At 37.6% G+C, this 19,955-nt stretch overlaps 1 protein-coding gene across 1 annotated transcript; it reads right to left on the bottom strand.

Moving 5' to 3' along the window:
* Positions 1-1,642: 1,642 nt before the first annotated feature.
* LOC117301739 (coiled-coil domain-containing protein 84-like) lies at positions 1,643-13,736 on the bottom strand. The gene is made up of 9 exons (XM_033785764.1): positions 13,575-13,736; positions 11,098-11,261; positions 9,611-9,776; positions 8,396-8,491; positions 7,283-7,410; positions 6,465-6,663; positions 4,839-4,959; positions 3,439-3,571; positions 1,643-2,221 (listed from the first exon to the last, which is right to left on the bottom strand). Exons 1-9 carry the CDS (start codon positions 13,734-13,736, stop codon positions 2,143-2,145), a joined length of 1,248 nt encoding a protein of 415 aa, XP_033641655.1. The 3' UTR covers positions 1,643-2,142.
* Between the last annotated feature and the right edge of the window lie 6,219 nt (positions 13,737-19,955).

Consider the following 19,955-nt stretch of genomic DNA (forward strand, 5'->3'; position numbering starts at 1 on the left):
AAACATTGTGAGAAACGGCTCCCTCTGAAGTGCCATAGTTTTGGAGAAAGAAGTAATTTTCCACGATTTTGATATTGAGACCTCAGATTTAGAACTTGAGGTCTCAAAATCAACCATCTAAATGCACACAACTTTGTGTGACAAGGGTGTTTTTTTCTTTCATTATCTCGCAAGTTCGATGACCGATTGAGCTCAAATTTTCACAGGTGTGTTATTTTATGCGTATGTTGAGATATACCAACTGTGAAGGCTAGCTTTGACAATTACCAATAGTGTCCACTGCCTTTGCCTTTAATAATTATAATAATAAAGACTTGTTATGTGCACATATCCACTATGCTGGGTGTTCAAGGCGCAGTAAAAACCAAAAAAACCAAAGAAAAACAGACACAGCAAAATTAGTCCCGAAAACCTGTGACATAAGATAAGTTTTAAGAAGAGATTTGAATTTTGTGGTAGAAAGACAAGATCTAAGATTAAGTGGTAGGGAGTTCCAGATGCGTGGCATAGCTGAAGAAAAAGACCTGTTACCCCAGGAGTATCGAGACTATAGTTTTGACCAAGTTAGCCCTAACTCTGTCTAGTCAACGATAGTTGGACTTCACTAATCGACTATTTGGAACCAGCCAACTCGGCATGGTCGCAACGCTGGTTATCAAGCTGTTTTTATAGCACAGTGCAGTATGGACCACCTATCAGAAAGTGACAATGTACGTCGAGACGCCGACATGAGCCATTCGCACTTCAACTTCTGTGCGCATGCGTGTGTCACTGAACAGCCACAAGTTGGCCATTAATCCTCTGCGCGAACTTAACCAAATCTGTAGGCCACAAAGTATCCGTAAAAACATTTTGTACAGTAAAGTGTGAAGTTATTAGTGATTTTGAAATTTCCAAGGTATTCACTGAATGTATTTAAGATTTTGAAAAGTATTTTGTGTTTTCAAAAATTCCACAAAAGCGCGAGTAAAATTTAATGAAAAAAAGAAACATTCCGCACTGGAATCTTAACAGGCAACAGTAAATTTATTCCAAGATTTGTATCATTTTGTAAATAAAAAGTATGTGAACAAATAGTGAACACAGTTTTTGTATGTAACGGTATTAATATTTTATAACTTGTTGCAGAAATGAAATTATTCCAATGAATAGTACCTCAACATTACATGTAAATAAAACGTGAAGATTTTGCTATGAATAAAGATAACTTGCAGTAACACCACCATGTTGTATCAGATTTATTTCGAGTAGTGATGGCTCTGAGAAGAGCTGGTTTGTTTCTCAAAGTTTTAACTAGTTTTGGTTCCAGGGCCTTCTGCAAAGAATAATTAATACGCCCGCCCTCAATGCGAATGCGATTATACAACTCGCATAAACATCTGACTGGATGTAAATGTATCTTTGACCTCCTATTCATTACATGGAGATTTGCAGTCGATTCACATGTACATGTACACATACATAGTGAATAAAACAACACTACATTGTGTACACAACATTATGCACACCTACGCTGCCGCATGCCGCCGCTCCAAAGTGCAAGCTGACCCTACATCACCTCGGACCAATCACAACTCAGAAATTATGGAAAGCTTACGTCACTGCACGTTTATCCAATGTAATCCTTGTATCCAATGAAAAACTGGTTCTGTAAAACCATCAGACCGTATTGAATATGACGTCAACGTTCAAACATCTGCCCTACAAGATGGCGTCTTCGATCGTGTGCATGCTTGCTTGTGCCGTAAAAATCAAACCGGAAACGCTGCGTGCTGCGTGTTTCTTTGATGTACGCATTTAGTTGCACATACGGTTTGCCCTACAAGATGGCGTCTCTCATAGCAAAAAAGGGGTGTTTCCGTACGGTCTATACCTTGCGGATAAAGACAGGGGACCAGTCTAATCAATCGTCCTTTAACCAAGACCATGTTTCAACCAGTTCATGTCGATTGCCTTCTGAAGAATTCTCATATTGTCTGGTATCTGGACCTCACTTCACATGTACACTTTACTTGCATATTGAAAAAATATATTTTGACTGAAAGGTCCCTGACCATGATACATTTTCACTTGCAAAAATCATTCAAATTTTTACAAACAGTAGTAATTTTTTTCTTTAAAAACGGAAGAGAGACGTAAGTTTTAGTCCGGCTCAGTTGCAGTTGATGGAGCGCCATTTTTTCTCTTTTGGGATTTATTCCTCTCTTTGTTGAATTGATATCTGAAAAAAAGGGAGAGAAAAATACGAGAGCGAAAAAGTTAATCAATGAATTTGACAAGGCAGTTAATAGCAATTAGTGTGAACAATTATTTAGTAGATCTTACACTAACAACCGAAAGATTCCAAAAAGCAAATGTATACTTTGACTTTTAAAGGCAGTGGACACTATTGGTATTACTTAAAATAACTATTAGCATAAAACCTTACTTGGTAACGAGTAATGGGGAGAGGTTGCTAGCATAAAACATTGTGAGAAACGGCTCCCTCTGCAGTAACGTAGTTTTTGAGAAAGAAGTAATTTTCCGCTAATTTGATTTAGAGACCTCAGATTTAGATTTTGAGGTCTTGAAATCAAGCATCTGAATGCACACAACTTCATGTGACAAGGGTGTTTTTTCTTTCATTATTATCTCGCAACTTTGATTGCCGATTGAGCTCAAATTTTCACAGGTTTGTTATTTTATGCATATGTTGAGATACAGCAAGTGAGAAGACTGGTCTTTGAGTAATTACCAATAGTGTCCACTGCCTTTAAAGGCAGTGAACACTATTGGTAATTACTAAAAATAGTTTTTAGCATTTCAACTTACGTGGTAACGCGCATTGGAGAGCTGTTGATAGTATAAAACATTGTGAGAAATGGCTCCCTCTGAAGTAATGTAGTTTTTGAGAAAGAGGTATTTGAATCCGAGAAAGACTAAAGGCCAAAAGGCTTTCCCAGGCATCTGAAAGCACACAAACTTGTGCGGCAAGGGTGTTTTTTTTCTAAATTATTTCATTACTTTCTTCCAACTTAAATGACCAATTGAGCCAAAATATGCACAATTACCAAACGTATCCAAAGCCTTTAAAGGCACTGTACATGTTTGGTAATTGTCAAAGACCAGTCTTCTCACTTGGTGTATCCCATCATAAGCATAAAACAACAAGCCTGTGAACATTTTCAAGAAAATGATGCAAGAAAAAACACCCTTGTTGGCAGACTTTTGTGCTTCTAGCTATGAGTCTTTTAATATTTTAGTGAGAAATTACCTCTTTCTCAAAAAGTACGTTACTTCAGAGGGAGTCGTTTTTCACAATGTTGTATACAATCAACAGCTCTCCAATGCTTGTTACCAAGTCAGTTTTTAAGTAAATATTTGTTTTGAAAAATTACCAAACGGTACCTTCCCTTTAAACAAACACCATTCCTGAAATTACCCTGATCTTTATCTTACTTTGATTGTAGCCTTCTTCCCGAGTTCCAGACTCGTCCAAATGATGGCAGCCAAGCCTCACTAGCGGGAGAGCTGTGGTCAAAGTTGGCTCCCACACGGTTGGGATTCAGTTTGGATCTCCGCTGTCTTTCCACTGGTTAAAAAAGATGAGAAAATAACAGATTGAAATAACTGGTATTTTAATAATAGTTGATGAACCATTGTCTGGACAACTGAATAGAGCATATTATATAACACCCAAGCAGATGCTTGCCATTTGATAGGAGGATTGTGCGTCACGTGATAGCAAATAAAAGTACCATTGCACGCTGAGTCACCGTGCAATAGTACTTTTCGGATGGAACAAAAAAGCTGAGTAAAAACATCACTGCGTGCGCGTGTCTTTGGTAAAGCAGCAGTGTTACTGCAAGGCATATTAGTAAAATTACTAGCATTCGGCTTCTGCGTGTCTCAAAATAGCTGTACAGAACGCACATTGTGACTATTGAATCCAACAGGCCGACCCAAAGAGAAACGGGTGTAATTTCACAATTAAAAATTGTAGGCCTACGCTCTGTTTGTTTTGAAAGTTGTATCTTTCAATCAAAATGACAAAGATCTACTTGGATGTTATACAAAACAAATAATGAATGTTTTTTATTTATGCAATAGTGCAAAAATTTTCATTCGTTGAAAGCTGGAATGTTCCATTCAACTCAGCTCCGCCTCGTTGAATAGAACATTCCATCTTTCAACTCATGAACATATTCGCACCATTGCACCATTGCACTCATAAACATTCATTATTTGTATATTATTTGTTTACTTTTTGTTTATATTTTTATGAGAGATCGTCAACCATCACAAGGCCACGGACTACCACTTCAAGTTGAGGGCTACACTTAACTGATTTGAGCTATCGACTCAAATCAACTGCCACCAGGGGCCGATTTCACAATGGTTATTTAACCTGCTGCAAAATAATCATGGACGGTTGGAAAGGGTTTAAAGACCCTGGACACTATTGGTAATTGTCAAAGACCAGTCTTCCCACTTGCTGTATCTCAACATGCATAAAACAACAAACCTGTGAAAATTTGAGCTCAATCGGTCATCAAAGTTGGTAAAAATGAAAGAAAAAAACACCCTTGTCACACGAAGTTGTGTGCTTTCAGATGCTTGATTTCGAGACCTCAAATTCTAAATGTGAGGTCTCGAAATCAAAATCATGGAAAACTACTCCTTTCTCGAAAACTTTATTACTTCCGAGGGATCCGTTTCTCACAATGTTTTATACTATTAACCTCTCCCCATTACTCGTAATCAAGAAAGGTTTTATGAAAACAATTATTTTGAGTAATTACCAGTAGTGTCCACTGCCTTTAAGGGCTTTTTTTAATATAAATATCTAAGGTACTTACAATGCTGCTTAAATTCCTCTTCAGACGGACCCATCCCCCGTCTCCCATCTTCATCTTCATCTTGGTCTCGTAACCATGGCGGCGTAGTTCCAGAATGAATATTCCCAGTGAATCCTGAATCCTGAAAACATTTACCAGAAACAAGAAAGGAATATCAACAAAGATTGTACTTTACTGATTTATAACAATAATATTAATAATAGTTTTTAAAAAGTGTTTTTTAAAAAGTGTTTTTTTTCTCTCGAAATCACATAGTGATTAAACAAAAAATTAAAAAAAATACAAATACAAGATGTACTACATATCAAACAAAAATGCATGAATTAAATAGTCAAAAAGGTGCATCTTAAAAGCAATCTTAAACTTATCAATGGCACGTTATGCAAGCATATCACAATACATTAAAAATAACACACTATAAGCATTTTGTAAAAAGGTAAAAATACCCCCTTCAAATATAATAACAATAATGATATAGAACATATATAGAACATATAAAGCACCTTCCATCTAAAACATAAACGCGGAAGAGCTTAACAAGGAACTCAATACCGGATTAAAAATAAAAGATTTATCTAATTGCACAAGCAATATAAAACAAGTGCTGCATTAAAAATATGGAATAAAGTTAGGTACACAAGCAAAGTAAACAACAACAGCAAAACCTTTGTAAATGAGAAAGCCACAGAATAAAGCTATGCAAGAAATCCATTAAAAAACAGCAAGAAAGCTATACAAATAAAGGATAACAATTCATAATAAAAACAAATTACAGAAAGAAAATTCACAAGGCAAAGGGAAAATGCACAAAAGGGCCTTTAAAACCCAAAGGAGAAATCAAGGAAACAGAAATTGAATGACCATACAATCAGGAGGCAACAATAAACAATCTGTTGCATAAGTGCAAAATTACACATCTCAATTTAGCAAAAGCGTTGTATCTCGCAGTCTCTGTCTTTTTATATCTCGGCACAAAATTGTTCTGTGGGTACATCCGGCTATTTTAAAGCAAGATACAACGTTTTGACACTTTAAACTTGTGCTCATAAATTTAAGTGCTATTATAGGAGACACTCAGTTAGCCTGGTTTAACACTCTGTGTTTTTGTCGTCAGCATTTTGTATTGTCATTGTGTAATTGTCTTGCCCTTGTTTCTTCGTCGATGTTTATTTGTTTGTTTGTTTGTTTGTTTGTTTGTTTTCTTGTTTTCTTGTCTGTATAAAGGCTGTTGTCTATAAGCCACGGCTTAACTAACAGCCTCATGCTCTCACTCCTGTATTGTACATAGTTTATTCCTAGTTATTAATTTATTATTTGCTTTTAGTTTATATTGTTTTTCTGTATAATTTAATAAACTTTAGATTTGTTAAATTTCTATGTACTGTCTAATTCTCACAATTGTTTTTTTGTTCTCATCAAGAGTATGAAATAAACGTGTATTGAATTGAAACTATGTTTTGGTAAACATCGGCAAGCTGCCTAGGAGAAAGACAAAAGAGAAATAAAACAAATTTCACAAAAGGGGTGTGTCACTCCGACAAAATTTCAAGTTATATAGAGTCAAAGTTTCATGGTTAGATTTGATCAACTCAAAAGATAGCCTGGGTTCCAGATAATAGTCAGTACCTTTATATTGACTGTAGTTAAACCTCCTGATGATATGACACCGATTGTCTTCACTTTGCTCAGGATGCCAGGCTTAGCAGGTGGCGCAGCAGATTGTGCTTTATATTTATCTCGGAACTGGTTTGAACTGGAACCGACTGGTTCCTTCTGGTTATAACTGGGTTTAACTTCATGCACATGGTTTGCTTGATGGCTGGACCTATACATGTACAGAAAGAATGTTAAAGTGAGTAAGGTTGTGTTCAGGTAAAATTATGATAATAAATGTCAGCGGTTGATTCAATGAAATATTATTTAAAGGCAGTGGACACTACTGGTAATTACTCAAAATAATTATTAGCATAAAACCTTTCTTGGTGATGAGCAATGGGGAGAGGTTGATCGGTAAAAAACATTGTGAGAAATGGCTCCCTCTGAAGTGCCATAGTTTTCGAGAAAGAAGTAATTTTCCATGAATTTGATTTCGAGACCTCAGATTTAGAACTTGAGGTCTCGAAATCAACCATCTAAACGCACACACAAATTCGTGTGACAAGGGTGTTTTTTCTTTCACTATTATCTCGCAAGTTCGATAACCGATTGAGCTCAAATTTTCTCAGGTTTGTTATTTATATACCAACTGTGAAGGCTAGTCTTTGACAATTACCAATAGTGTTCACTGCCTTTAAAGTAGGAAGAATATCAAGCCTGATTTACTAAAAGTGATTCTACTGCAACATAAAAGTCAAAGAAAGTTCAATTGCAAAATAATATTTTAATACAAATCTCAAAACATTGTAAAAACAATATTTCTTCAGAAAAAACAGAATTGAACATACCAAGAAGAACATCCTGGCTTCAAATCTCTTCCTGGAAGTTCACCAGCCCCACTCGTCTCACCAGCTCTTCTAATTCCAGGGGGAAACACAGGGTGATTCCCTGAGACTCTTGTTGTTGCAGGAAAGGTCTGTGTTTTATTCAGGAAATAATGTAATGGGATAGAGCAACGAAGAATGGAAATAAAATGCACAACAAGATCTGTGCGAATTATTTCCATGGCAATGGATACAATATAGGGATAGGGGAAAACAGGCATGGACAAAAGTGTTAAATGACAATAAAATATGATAGCCACAGCTGTTAAGTTTAATTCTGTTTGGATCAAGTAATAAACCACAAGGGAAACTGACTGGGTAAATTTGTTATAATTTTGTGTTGAACAAAGAAAATGTTGCAAAATGTTGAAAAAACATGAGAGACCGCTAGCCTGAAAATCTGACGTCACACTTCGAGGCTCATGATGTACGCCAGGGATCTGCCTTGAGCGTACGTCAGTCGACTTCCATAATCACCTTCAACCTCGCATTAACTTTACATGGAAATTTGCAGTCAAATCATACATACATACATGTATTGACCCCTTGCACGCGCGGCGACTGATGCCACCCGGCTCACCATGTTGGTGGTCAATAGGCTTACGTGTAAATGCGCGTCGCCTAAAAATGCGCACTTCACTGAATAACACACGTTAACATTGACCACCAAGATGGCGCATCCAAGATTATTCTGATGATGACGTCAGGTGAAATGGGTCAATACATAAACAAATACCAATGCAGTACGCAGATGACCAAAAGTGCAGCTGCTAAACATCACCTCGGACCAATAAAAACTCAGATATGGAAAGCTTACATCGTTGCACATTATTATCAAATGAAATCATTGTATCAAATGAAATCACCGGTTCTGTAAAACCAGTCTTTGCGGAGAAATACAAATGAAATCATTGTATCAAATGAAATCAATGGTTCTATAAAACCAGTCTTTGCAGAGAAATTTAAGTATTGTCATCTACTTGGCCAATGACATGCCATTAGGTAAGACGACACAAGAAATCTACAGTACACAGTCTTGTTTGGATACGTTATTTGACTCTGTCGAGGGTAACAGACCTCACTGGATTCAGAGCCAAACATGGAGGTAGAATTGCCTGACGATTCTACAATCTGTAAGCGAGTTGACTCCACTTTGCGTATCTTGGCAGCAGTCTGAAAAATAAAACAACATCCAAACAAAACTTAAAGACACTGGACACTATTGGTAATTGTCAAAGACTAGTCTTCACACTTGGTGTATCTCAACATATGCATAAAATAACAAACCTGTGAAAATTTGAGCTGAATTGGTTGTTGAAATTGCGAGATATTAAAGAAAGAAAAAACACCCTTGTCGCACGGAGTTGTGTGCTTTCAGATGCTTGATTTTGAGACCTCAAATTCCAAGTCTGAGGTCTTGAAATCAAATTCGTGGAAAATTACTTCTTTCTCGAAAACTACGTCACTTCAGAGAGAGAGCTGTTTCTCGCAATGTTTTAGACTATCCACCTCTCCCCATTACTCATAATCAAGAAAGGTTTTATGATAATAATTATTTTAAGTAATTACCAATAGTGTCCACTGCCTTTAAAGGGAAGGTATACGCTTGGTAATCACTCTCCAAATTAATTGCAATAAAAACGTTTGGTATAGCAGCCTACAGCAGCTTATGATAGTATAGGCCTAAAGCATTTTGCCTAAAACATTTCACTTCGTAGTAATGTGGTTATGTACAAAGGTTTCAGTTTTTATTTTTTTATTTTATTTTATTTATTTTTTTTTATATCCCGGGGGATAATGGTTTATTCACAACATTTCACAAAAAGTACATCAGATCGTCAAAACAAACATACAGTATACTATTAGTGAAAGCAAGACACAGCGTGTTTAAAGAGAGATAACCCTTAGAGCATTAATCTTGGAAAAGAACAGAATAGTGATCCCATTTATAATAGAAACTGGCCAACTTATTGTTACAGTTTTTGTATCAGTTTTTATGCCCAAAATTTTGAAACTGAGAAGCATTACCCTCATTTCAACAGTTCCTTCTTTTGGATTCAGGGGTTTCCCTTTGTCAAACTTACAATTTTAAAAGCTTTAGTGAAAGCTTTCTATATGATTTTGCCACTGTACCCTCATTTAAATGTGTAAAGGAACACTTATTTAACTCGCTCGGCAGGCTAGTGAGACAAAGAGTTTCCACTCGACCCCTGCTATTTTCACTCTCATTTGGCAACCGGGCGACCGCTAATTTCCAACCCTGGATGTCTACTGTCTGGATGAAATTTATACCTGGGATAAAAGACGATCCTGCTGTTCCTCATGCTTCGCTAACGCTTCCTCCACTGCCTTCTTAAACAACTCCTTGGAGTCTTGACTGAAGATGAACTTTTGCTGAAGGGCAGTCTCGATACGATTCATCCGCCAGAAACGATCCACCTTCTGAGCATGCTCACAACTGCAAATAGACAAAACGTGAAAAAAAAGGAGAGATAGAAACATTCATTAATCTTAACACACAGATATAAATCCTCAATCAAAATGGACCCTAAGTAGAAAAATTCAAGCATGCTAAATACCGCCAGAAACGATCCACCTTAAAAAACTGCAAATACAAAAAAGGTCAAAAAGTCTGTGTAGGATAATACATTCAATAATCTTTATAGAAATTAAAAGTTACATTTGATCAAAATAGACCTCAAGGAGAGAAATGAAAACATGCTGAATTTTATTTCACAACTACTGGGCGTAAATTGGAGATACAAGTATGACAGATTTTAAGAACAAGCAGCAATTCTACCACTTTACTTCACTGACATCCAACATTCAACTGATACACCCTTACGTTTGTTCTTTAGAGAACGGTCTTGCTGTATATTCCACTACTGCGGTGTACATGTAGGCTTATCAGAGTTTTTTGGGGGAGACTTCACAGTTCTCAAAAGAACTGTCCTGCTTTTTAACTACTACCTGGGCGGAAGGTAGAAAGTGGCTGGGACTAATACTTTAGCTTATAGGATCGTTATTAACTGCACTACCGTGGAGCGAGTTTTTAAATTGGTCTCAACATTTCGACTAGCTTGCTCTAGTCATTGCAGTCTCCTGAAGATGACTAGAGCCGCAAACGAAATAGAGGGATAATCTTGAAATATCTTTTGAAATAAAACCTCGCCTCATGAGATGTTCAATAAAGCCAGCATGCCTCACAGTCACTTCTCTATCAGTGATGTGTTTAGGTACCTCCGAGGTACACATATAGCACCAATAGTTGGTGCGAGGCTCATAGAATATCAATTGAGGAATTCTAAAATGTCTCAAACCCAAACTTAAAGTACCATAATAGAGAGATATTCTTAAAATACAAATCTCACCTCATGAGGTGTTCAATAAAGCCAGCATGCCTCACGGTCACTTCTCTATCAGTGATGTGTTTAGGTACCTCCGAGGTACACATATAGCACCAGTAGTTGGTGCGAGGCTCATAGAATATCAATTGAGGAATTCTAAAATGTCTCAAACCCAAACTTAAAGTACCATAATAGAGAGATATTCTTAAAATATCCGTTCAAACAAACCTCACCTCATGAGATGTTCAATAAAGCCAGCATGCCTCACAGTAACCTCTTTACCAGTGATGTGTTTAGGTACCTCCGAGGTACACATATAGCACCAGTAGTTAGTCTGAGGCTCATAGAATATCAGTTGAGGAATTCTAAAATGTCTCAAACCCAAACTTTAAGTACCATAATAGAGAGATATTCTTAAAATACAAATCTTACCTCATGAGGTGTTCAATAAAGCCAGCATGCCTCACAGTCACTTCTCTATCAGTGATGTGTTTGGGTACCTCCGACGCACACATATAGCACCAATAGTTGGTCTGAGGCTCATAGTTGCCTTGGAGTATACAAGGTGTCTTCATATCCTGCTTGGCAGCCTTCACCTAAAACAGTAAGAACAATTGAGGAATTCTAAAATGGTCTCAAAAAGAAACTTAAAGGCAGTGGACACTATTGGTAATTACTCAAAATAATTATTTGCATAAAATCTTACTTGGTAACAAGTAATGGGGAGCTGTTGATAATATTTATAAACATTGTGAGAAACGGCTCCCTCTGAAGTAACGTAGTTTTCGAGAAAGAGGTAACTTTCCACGAATTTGATTTCGAGACCTCCGTAATTAGAAATTGAGGTCTTGAAATCAAGCATCTGAAAGCACACAACTTAATGTGACAAGGGTGTTTTTTCTTATATTATAATCTCGCAACTTCGAAGACCAATTGAGCTCAAATTTTCACAGGTTTGTTATTTTATGCATATGTTGAGATACAACGAGTGAGAAGACTAGTCTTTGACAATAACCAATAGTGTTTAGTGTCTTTAAAGTACCATCAAATTATTTTGATTTCCATTGTTTGGTCTGGTCATTCCATACCAAATCAAGAATTTCCCCTGAAGACTCCTCTGAGATTTTTTTTCAAATTTAATGGACCGATTGGGGCCAACGATAAAAAGGCAAAAACTGAATGGATAGTTTGAGTTGGTTAAATTGCCGGTGATGGATAGTACTTGGAATCGGATCGTGGACCAACATTATCAGTCAAAAGTGTATACACTTTGCAATCAATAACAGGTCTGATGCTTTATTTGAGAAAGGGCAAGGGCACCAAGGTGATTTCTTTATTGTAGAGGGTATTATTTTAATATTAATTAGGGCGCATACAATAATGATAAAATTGTAAATTTCCATTGGAACATTTAATAACGGGAAACCGTAATAAATGACTGGCCAGAGTTGAGGAAATTGGCTAAGTATCAGGTCTGCCACAGATGGACTTGGTGGGTATGGTGCGTTAGACCCAACAAACGTGACAAAAATTTCTTGAAATGTCCTTGAAATGCCCAAGTAAATATTTAAAGTCACCTGGAAATATAAAAAATTGTCTTCAAACATTAGAGTATATATGTTTGTGAACAATAACATATTTTTTTGAGTAACTGTTTGTAACGATTTATATGTTTAAAAAATAGATAAAGTTGTTTGGGGGTGACTCCGCCTACCCCTTTTGTGACGTCAATCGAGGCAGACCTTGCCTCGATCGAACATTGAACAAAAGTATGTGCAAGTAAATGCAAGTCCTAGTCGTGAGTTTGTACGATTCAGGTGTATTGCTGCTGCAAAACAACTAAAGATGGGGTCAGTTTGCAAAGTGGTCCGGTACGACGTCTTTTCAAGCGCTGTGCAGCAAACACTTCAAGCCGTCGTGCTTCGACAATCCGGAATACACCACACATTTTGACATGAAGAGAAAAGTTCTTTTCTAAAACATGATGCCATCCCAACAATTTATCCACCTAGTGGGAAGTCAAAGAAGGTACCTGAAAGACGTGACGAACTCAAGAAGCATTTGCCTAACATGCAAAAATGTGGTATTGTTTCAACTTTGAGGGCATGTTTTTAGCTTGCGCCAAGCGTCACTTTCTTGTGTTGGCACTGCATGCGATTCACCATGCTGGGTAATCCGAGTGGACCGTCCGCACAGCAGCCATACAGTGCGTGCAGTCTGCTCCGTGACCGTAGTTCTGTACGTAGGCATTAAACCGATCAAGTACCCAGACATAGTGTACGGGGCCAGACAACACATTTTCTCTTCAAATATGGCGCCTGGATTGACGTCAGCGCCCTCTCGGATCAGGCCTACTTTTAAATTTGTGAATAAAATTGAAACTAATTTTGTAGAACCTTAGTTAACTGTTTATTTATATTCCACTCATCAAAACACATTTTAGTGACAAAAGCTTTCTTTGGACAAAAATACCACCTGGTGGTATAGGTGACTTTCAATATATAAAGTTCAACAACAATTTTTATCTAGCCTACATAACACATTACAAGGCTAAGTAAATCACATACAATTAAATAAATAAAAACACAATTATTTTATAAAATATTAAATAATACATAAATAATTATTAATTATATAAAAAATAATTATAACTGAGGGACTGGGGTCCAGCCAGGAGGGGACGATTTGTGTAAACTTTGAGTTGTTGATACTTCGTGACTAGCCTTGAGCTGGACAATGACATGGGGGATGCCCCTGTTTGTTGGCATGCTTTGGGGCTGGCGGAATGAGAACTCATTCTAAATCTCAACGTTAATAATACAATGAGTGTCGGAAAAAGACGCGTTTTAGATTTGGCGCAACGGTTAACGAAACCCCGAAATTTTAGAATCATTTTTATTTCAATTTACCTTGACACTAAATTTACTCAGAACTGCCTTCACTTTATCCTTGTGTCTTCTAGAGAACGCGTGCCGTTTTCCTTGTTCATGGCTGTGTCGACAAAGATCACAGTAGCTAAAAGTTTGCCTGATTTTGTCCACACTTTTCTGCAGTCGTACGGGCGTCGCCATCTTGAAATTATAAGTAGGCGTGGCGTGAATAAATACATGTTAATAAGCAAGTATGAATAGTTATCCAGGAATCGCACAGCACGACGACGAGCGTTTGAGTTTTTAGACCATCGAAGCCAGCGCGTGAACTTGAACAGGTATTGTCGATTTCACATAGAGTTAGGACTAGTCCAAACTTAGGAACTAGTCCTAACTTAGGACTAGTCCTAGGAGATCGTAAAAACGTATGGCTAGTCCTAAGTTAGGACAAGTAACTCGTCCTAACTAGAGATAAGACTGGTCCTAACTCTTTGTGAAATCCGTCATGGAGCTGCTTAAGCACAACAAAAGTTGCAAGGGTCGTGGGTTAGAATCCCACCCGAGTAATATGTCGGTGATATTGTTTTCACAGGACTCGGGAAAGTGCTGAGTATACAGTGGTAACACGTGTATGGGTAAACAATTGTGTTTAAATAAAAGTAGCTCAGTAGCACAACACGTGCATATGTTGAGATTCACCAAGTGAGAAGACTGGTCTTTGACAATTACTAATAGTATCCAATGTCTTTAAAGGCAGTGGACACTATTGCTAACTGTCAAAGGCTAGTCTTCACAGTTGGTGTATCTCAACATATGCATAAAATAACAAACCTGTGAAAATTTGAGCTCAATCGGTCATCTAACTTGCGAAATAATAATGAAAGAAAAATAACCCTTGCAACACGAAGTTGTGTGCGTTTAGATGGTTGATTTCGAGACCTCAAGTTCTAAACTTGAGTACTCGAAATCAAATTCGTGGAAAATTACTTCTTTCTCGAAAACTATGGCACTTCAGAGGGAGCCGTTTCTCACAATGTTTTATACCGTCAACCTCTCCCCATTACTCGTCACCAAGAAAGGTTTTATGCCAATAATTATTTTGACTAATTACCAATAGTGTCCACTGCCTTTAATTTCCAGTATGGACTATACCTTCCCTTAATCACACATTATTTTAGAAAATAGATCGAGTTTAAAGGCACTGGACACTATTGGTAATCACTCAAAATATTTGTTAGCATACAAACCTTACTTGGTAACAAGCATTCGAGAGCTGTTGCTAGTATAAAGCATTGTGAGAAACGGCTCCCTCTCTGAAGAAGTAACGTAGTTTTCGAGAAAGAAGTAATTTTCCAAGCAAATGTTTGAATTTGATTTTGAGACCTCAGAATAAGATTCTGAGGTCCCGAAATCAAGCATCTGAAAGCACACAACTTCGTATGCCAAGGGTGTTTTTTCTTCCATTTTTATCTCGCAACTTGGACGACCGATTGAGTTCAAACTTTCACAAGTTTGTTCATGCATATGTTGAGATACACCAAGTGAGAAGACTGGTCTTTGACAATATTACCAATAGTGTCCATTGTCTTTAAAGGGAAGGGTAATCACTCTTAAAATTAAAGGCAATCAAAACTTTTGATTAGAAAGCCTACAGCAGATTTTCATAGTACAACAGCACGTTGAGAAACATTTCTTAGCTTAGATTGTGAATGCCAATTAAATGTTATTGTTCCTGCGTAGACATTTATTATTCGATCAAGATTTTCGGCCATATATATAAAAAAAAAAATGCAGCCACCTTTTGAAATGAAATTTGCAAAGTTTAGTTTTTGTGTGTACTATAATGTGTTTGTATATTAAAACAATCGAACGGTTAATTCCAAAAACCAAGGTACACTTATTTGCCTCAAAACGGACACAACTCCTGAAAAAACATGATCTTTATTCAATTCAATTAACTTAAAATTCAACTTGGTTTATTGTACAAATAAGAAAAAAAGAAAAAAACTGGACTACAGTCCGAAGAACAAGCTAAGTTGTAGCCTTCTTTCTAAAGTTTCAGTAACAAAACATAATGTCTGCAATTTGACCCGAACCACACAACAGACTGCCCCTTTCACTGCTCGATATTTTGGGAGCATCGCCCCCTTCCCCCTAAGCTCAAACACCATCAATAAACCCAGCAGAATCCTCCAAATGACAGAAACCACCCAAGGCTGCCCCTAAAATCCCAAATTCAATCGTAATCCCGGATCAGAGCAAGTTAAGAACACCCAAAATAACTGGTCAAGTTTAAGTTTCCAGGAAACTCATTCAATTAAAATACCCTGCCTCAGTCCATGACTTGCCTGGACTGATGCAAGTCTATGAATAATGCAACGTTTGTAACTGAGACAAGAGCATAGAGGGCGTTGGTTTCCAAGAAGATCATCTTGCTGTATGGATTTCTTGATTATTTTAGACAGAGTGAATACTTGTTCAGTTTTTGTAGTGCCTGACTTTAATCGTTTTGGTCCAGTCTCCACCCCCAGGCGTTTTTCTTCACGGATTGTCCAATATTGCTTTGGGTTTGAATTTGAAAATCTCTTTTAACGGTATTGAAATTGTGTACAATAATGAATTACTAAAATATTCAAACACCTGCACTTAAAACGAAGGTATTCTTATTCTCACGGCAAACACTAATAAATGTTTTCCTTATTTCCGTGAAAGGGAAACAATTACTTATAAAATCAATCCCTTCACTGTTGGGTGGCAGGGTGGGGATGGGCGGCGAGTGTGACAGGGTGGGGATAGGGTGACATTGTTTGGATGACAGGGGGAGGGGTGGCAGGGTGGGGTGGGTGACTGGAGGTGGGATGGGTAAAAGGGTGGGAGTGGTATGCACTTTCAAACCTTTGATCTATAACAAAAGAGGAAACATTGGAGCCCCTCCCCTCCTCCCCCCCCCTCTGAAGCAATGTACCTCGTCTATGGAATTCACTGCCGCTTGACCTCAGGACACAGTACAATCTTTCAATCTTCAAACGACAGCTCAAAACTCATCTCTACAAACGGGCACCTCCAATGATCAGATTTAACCATAAACAACTATTATTGCAAAGAGCAGTGGGGCTATTAGAGATTGCACTTATACGTGAGAATTAATAGGGTGCAGCTGGACTCGTGTCACCTCAAAATCTAACTGAAATACAGAATGAAAAGAGACTTCGCCTCGACAATGAATCGAGACCACCACCCCACTCAGTGCAGCATTGTGTGCGGCGTTTTGAATTATATATAAAAATGTTTACTGTGCCTCACCGGGTTTGCTAGTCTGACAATTAATTGAGCGACACTATTACAACTAAAATACAGGTTCGACAAAACTCGAGGGTGGAATAAAAGTTAGAAATATTTGCCGATTAATTGAGTATTTAGTTTCCGCTTGAATAAGAATAAACAACGTGTTTTTCTCAAAGAGGTATTCAAGGAGTTCCACGGCCTATTGCCCTTCATGTTTGACACTTTTTTGAGCTTTAGTAAACTCATTATTGAACTGAATACAGACCACGTTTTGAAGCCTCGGTCGATTAGGCTCATGTTTCATGGTAATTAAAGAAAAATAACTTTCTAGATCAACGCATTCAAGCTTTTCTTACTACCCATCAATTATTAATGATGAAATCGGACACATGTTACGCAGTGTATTGTGTTTACATGCCACTTCAACAATAACTAGGTCAAACCATGGAGGAAGAAAATAGACTTCCTCCATGGTCAAACCCAATTTTGCTTATAAAAACCCCTCACCCTTGAAACCCGAGCTCAAAATACTCCAGTTTACCTCTACCACAAATAAAGTCCACATAGGAGACATGGGTATCAATTCCCTACGATGCGTTGCAGTGCAAACCGGAACGATGCTTGTAAACACGTCAAGAGCATCTAAGTTTGAAATTTAATATCAACGGCCATATCGGGGCCGAGGGGTTCGATCATTCAAAAGGCACACTGGGAAAACGGAAATGGTTAAAGGCACTGGACACGTTTGGTAATAATAATTGTTATGTCAAAGACCAGTTTTTTTCAATTGGTTTTTACCAAAACATATGCATATAATAACAAATCTGTGAAAACTTGGGCTCATTTGGTCATCGAATTTGCAAGAGAATAATGGCGCCAGGAACAAACACCCTTGTTGCATTACTTTGTGTACTTTGTGGATCCATGATAAAAGGCTTCAGGCCGGATGTCTTTTATTGTTTGAGAAAAAATTATCTGGTCATTAATTAGCCTTCGAGAAAGACTCTGCTAGGGTCGAAACGTCAGGCCATTGACTATTTTTTGCAAAAAAATTGTCCCTTTAAAAAAAAACTACTTTACTTCAGAGGGAGCCGTTTCTAACAATGTTTTATACCAAGTTTGTATGCTAAAAATTTTTGTTTGAGCAATTACCAATAGTGTACATGTCAGTGCCTTTAAGGATGAGAATTCCCAGAGCTAAGACGTTCTTATGTCAAGATGTAGACCCATTGGAGATTTGAGATGAGTTGTGAAGAAATTGATACCCGCGTGAGGTCAACAGGTTGATGGAATTAGAGATGATTAAGTCCCTTGTGATGTACGGGTCACCTATTGGCGCGTTGGGTTTTGTAAGTGCGCGGTGCGCTTGGGGACACTTCAGCACAGTAGACAGAGTTGTGATTCACTCATTGAGTTTATGAGGGGTTGATATGTAAACTGCGCTGGTTCGGACGCCCACACACTCAAGCGTGTCCCTCTTTTGCTATTGCTATAACTGAACCTGTTTGAAAAATGATGAATTGGGTCTTTCTGCTAATTGGATCAAAGCAAATGACAAATTGATTATGTTTTTCTTATCAAATGAATATTGGATTACAGTTGATTGGCTGATTGAATAATAACTAAATCACTGGTGTCAATCAAGAAACGTAACATTGATTATACCTAAATACATAGAACATGTTAATTTCCAGGACATAGCACGCCGAGTAATAAATGAAAACCACTTGAACAAAATATTCTGAATAAAACCACACTCGTCAAACATTATGCAATCTTTTCTGAGTGATGTATATTTCCTAAACCCAACTCAATTATCGATTTTTCCAAATTCCTAGTGGACACCAACAATGGACATGCTGTTCATCCAGCGAGCTTAATATTTGACAATGTTTACAAAAGCACTTGAACCGTACTTGAACCGTACGCCGTGCATGCAGTAAACCATCCTGCGATTGCCAGCTTCAATCAGTGTCCATAGAGCTGCTTATCTAAGCAGAAAATACTGCTTAAATAATTTCTGCTAAGCAAAATTAATCAGGATACCAGCCACAGACAGTACATGTTTACCTTCCCATTACATAATGTCAATGTTTTTGCACCAGTTATGGGTGCCAAGCTATAGAACTGTAACTGTGGTTATGCTTATCACTCAAGGAAAGTTGTACAAAGCAGAACAGTTTTAATTTCTCGTTAGAGTATCGGTCGTATACAGTTGCTCATATCATGATCAGCACACCGTATTGCCAGACTTGCCGTATTTTATTTGAAACTGTGCAATAAATAATCTCCGAGTGTTGAATACCACCAATAACTTTTATATATCCACGGGGAGTGTACAACTTGACTTGAGCAATAACTCAGAAAATATCTATACAGAAACAAAATATTACATTTATGGTAATTTTATATTTGGTTTCGTCTCAGAGGGCCAGTTTTATCGCCCTGGTGGCACCTGCATTTTTTAGCCGTGAAAAAGAATTTTTTTTTCCGGGAGGCCATTCCTAGGATAAAGAGTCGTACCATTCAGGATATCCTAGACTGCATTCTATTACATATGAGATCATGTCCTTAGGGAGACAAAATATCCTGGTACAACTTGGACAATTGTACATGAATGCCCTACGTAAGGTCCGGGTGATGGAATGGGCTGGATTTACTATCTCAAAGGTCAAAGGCCGGACGAGGCTCACAGCACATTTTTGGCGTAAATCACGAGCCTCATAGTGACGTCAGACGTTCTGGCTTTGAACGGACAAACTTCAACTCCCAGTTCCGTCTTATATTTTTGTGATTCCCGTAAATGCATTTTTTTCTGTACATCAAAATTGCCACTGTCGTAGTGCTTTTATTCTGTCTAAATCGATACAAAACAGGGAATCCAGGGAAAACATCAGGAAATGGTTGAGAATCGCACAACAAAAATTGCTTCCCGTTTGCCTCCTGTTCATAGTCCATCATGGAGAAGGGTGGAGTCATGACAACGAAACAGAACAATCAAACAAACAAAAAGACAAACACCCCAACAAACGAACAAACAAACAAACAAACTAATCAACAAACAAATGTATAAATCATGAATGCAGTCATAATACTAAATGAGTATTTATTGTTTGAAACATCGTGGTTTCTACA

This window comes from Asterias rubens, chromosome 17, assembly GCF_902459465.1.
Source record: "Asterias rubens chromosome 17, eAstRub1.3, whole genome shotgun sequence".
Lineage (NCBI taxonomy): Eukaryota > Metazoa > Echinodermata > Asteroidea > Forcipulatida > Asteriidae > Asterias > Asterias rubens.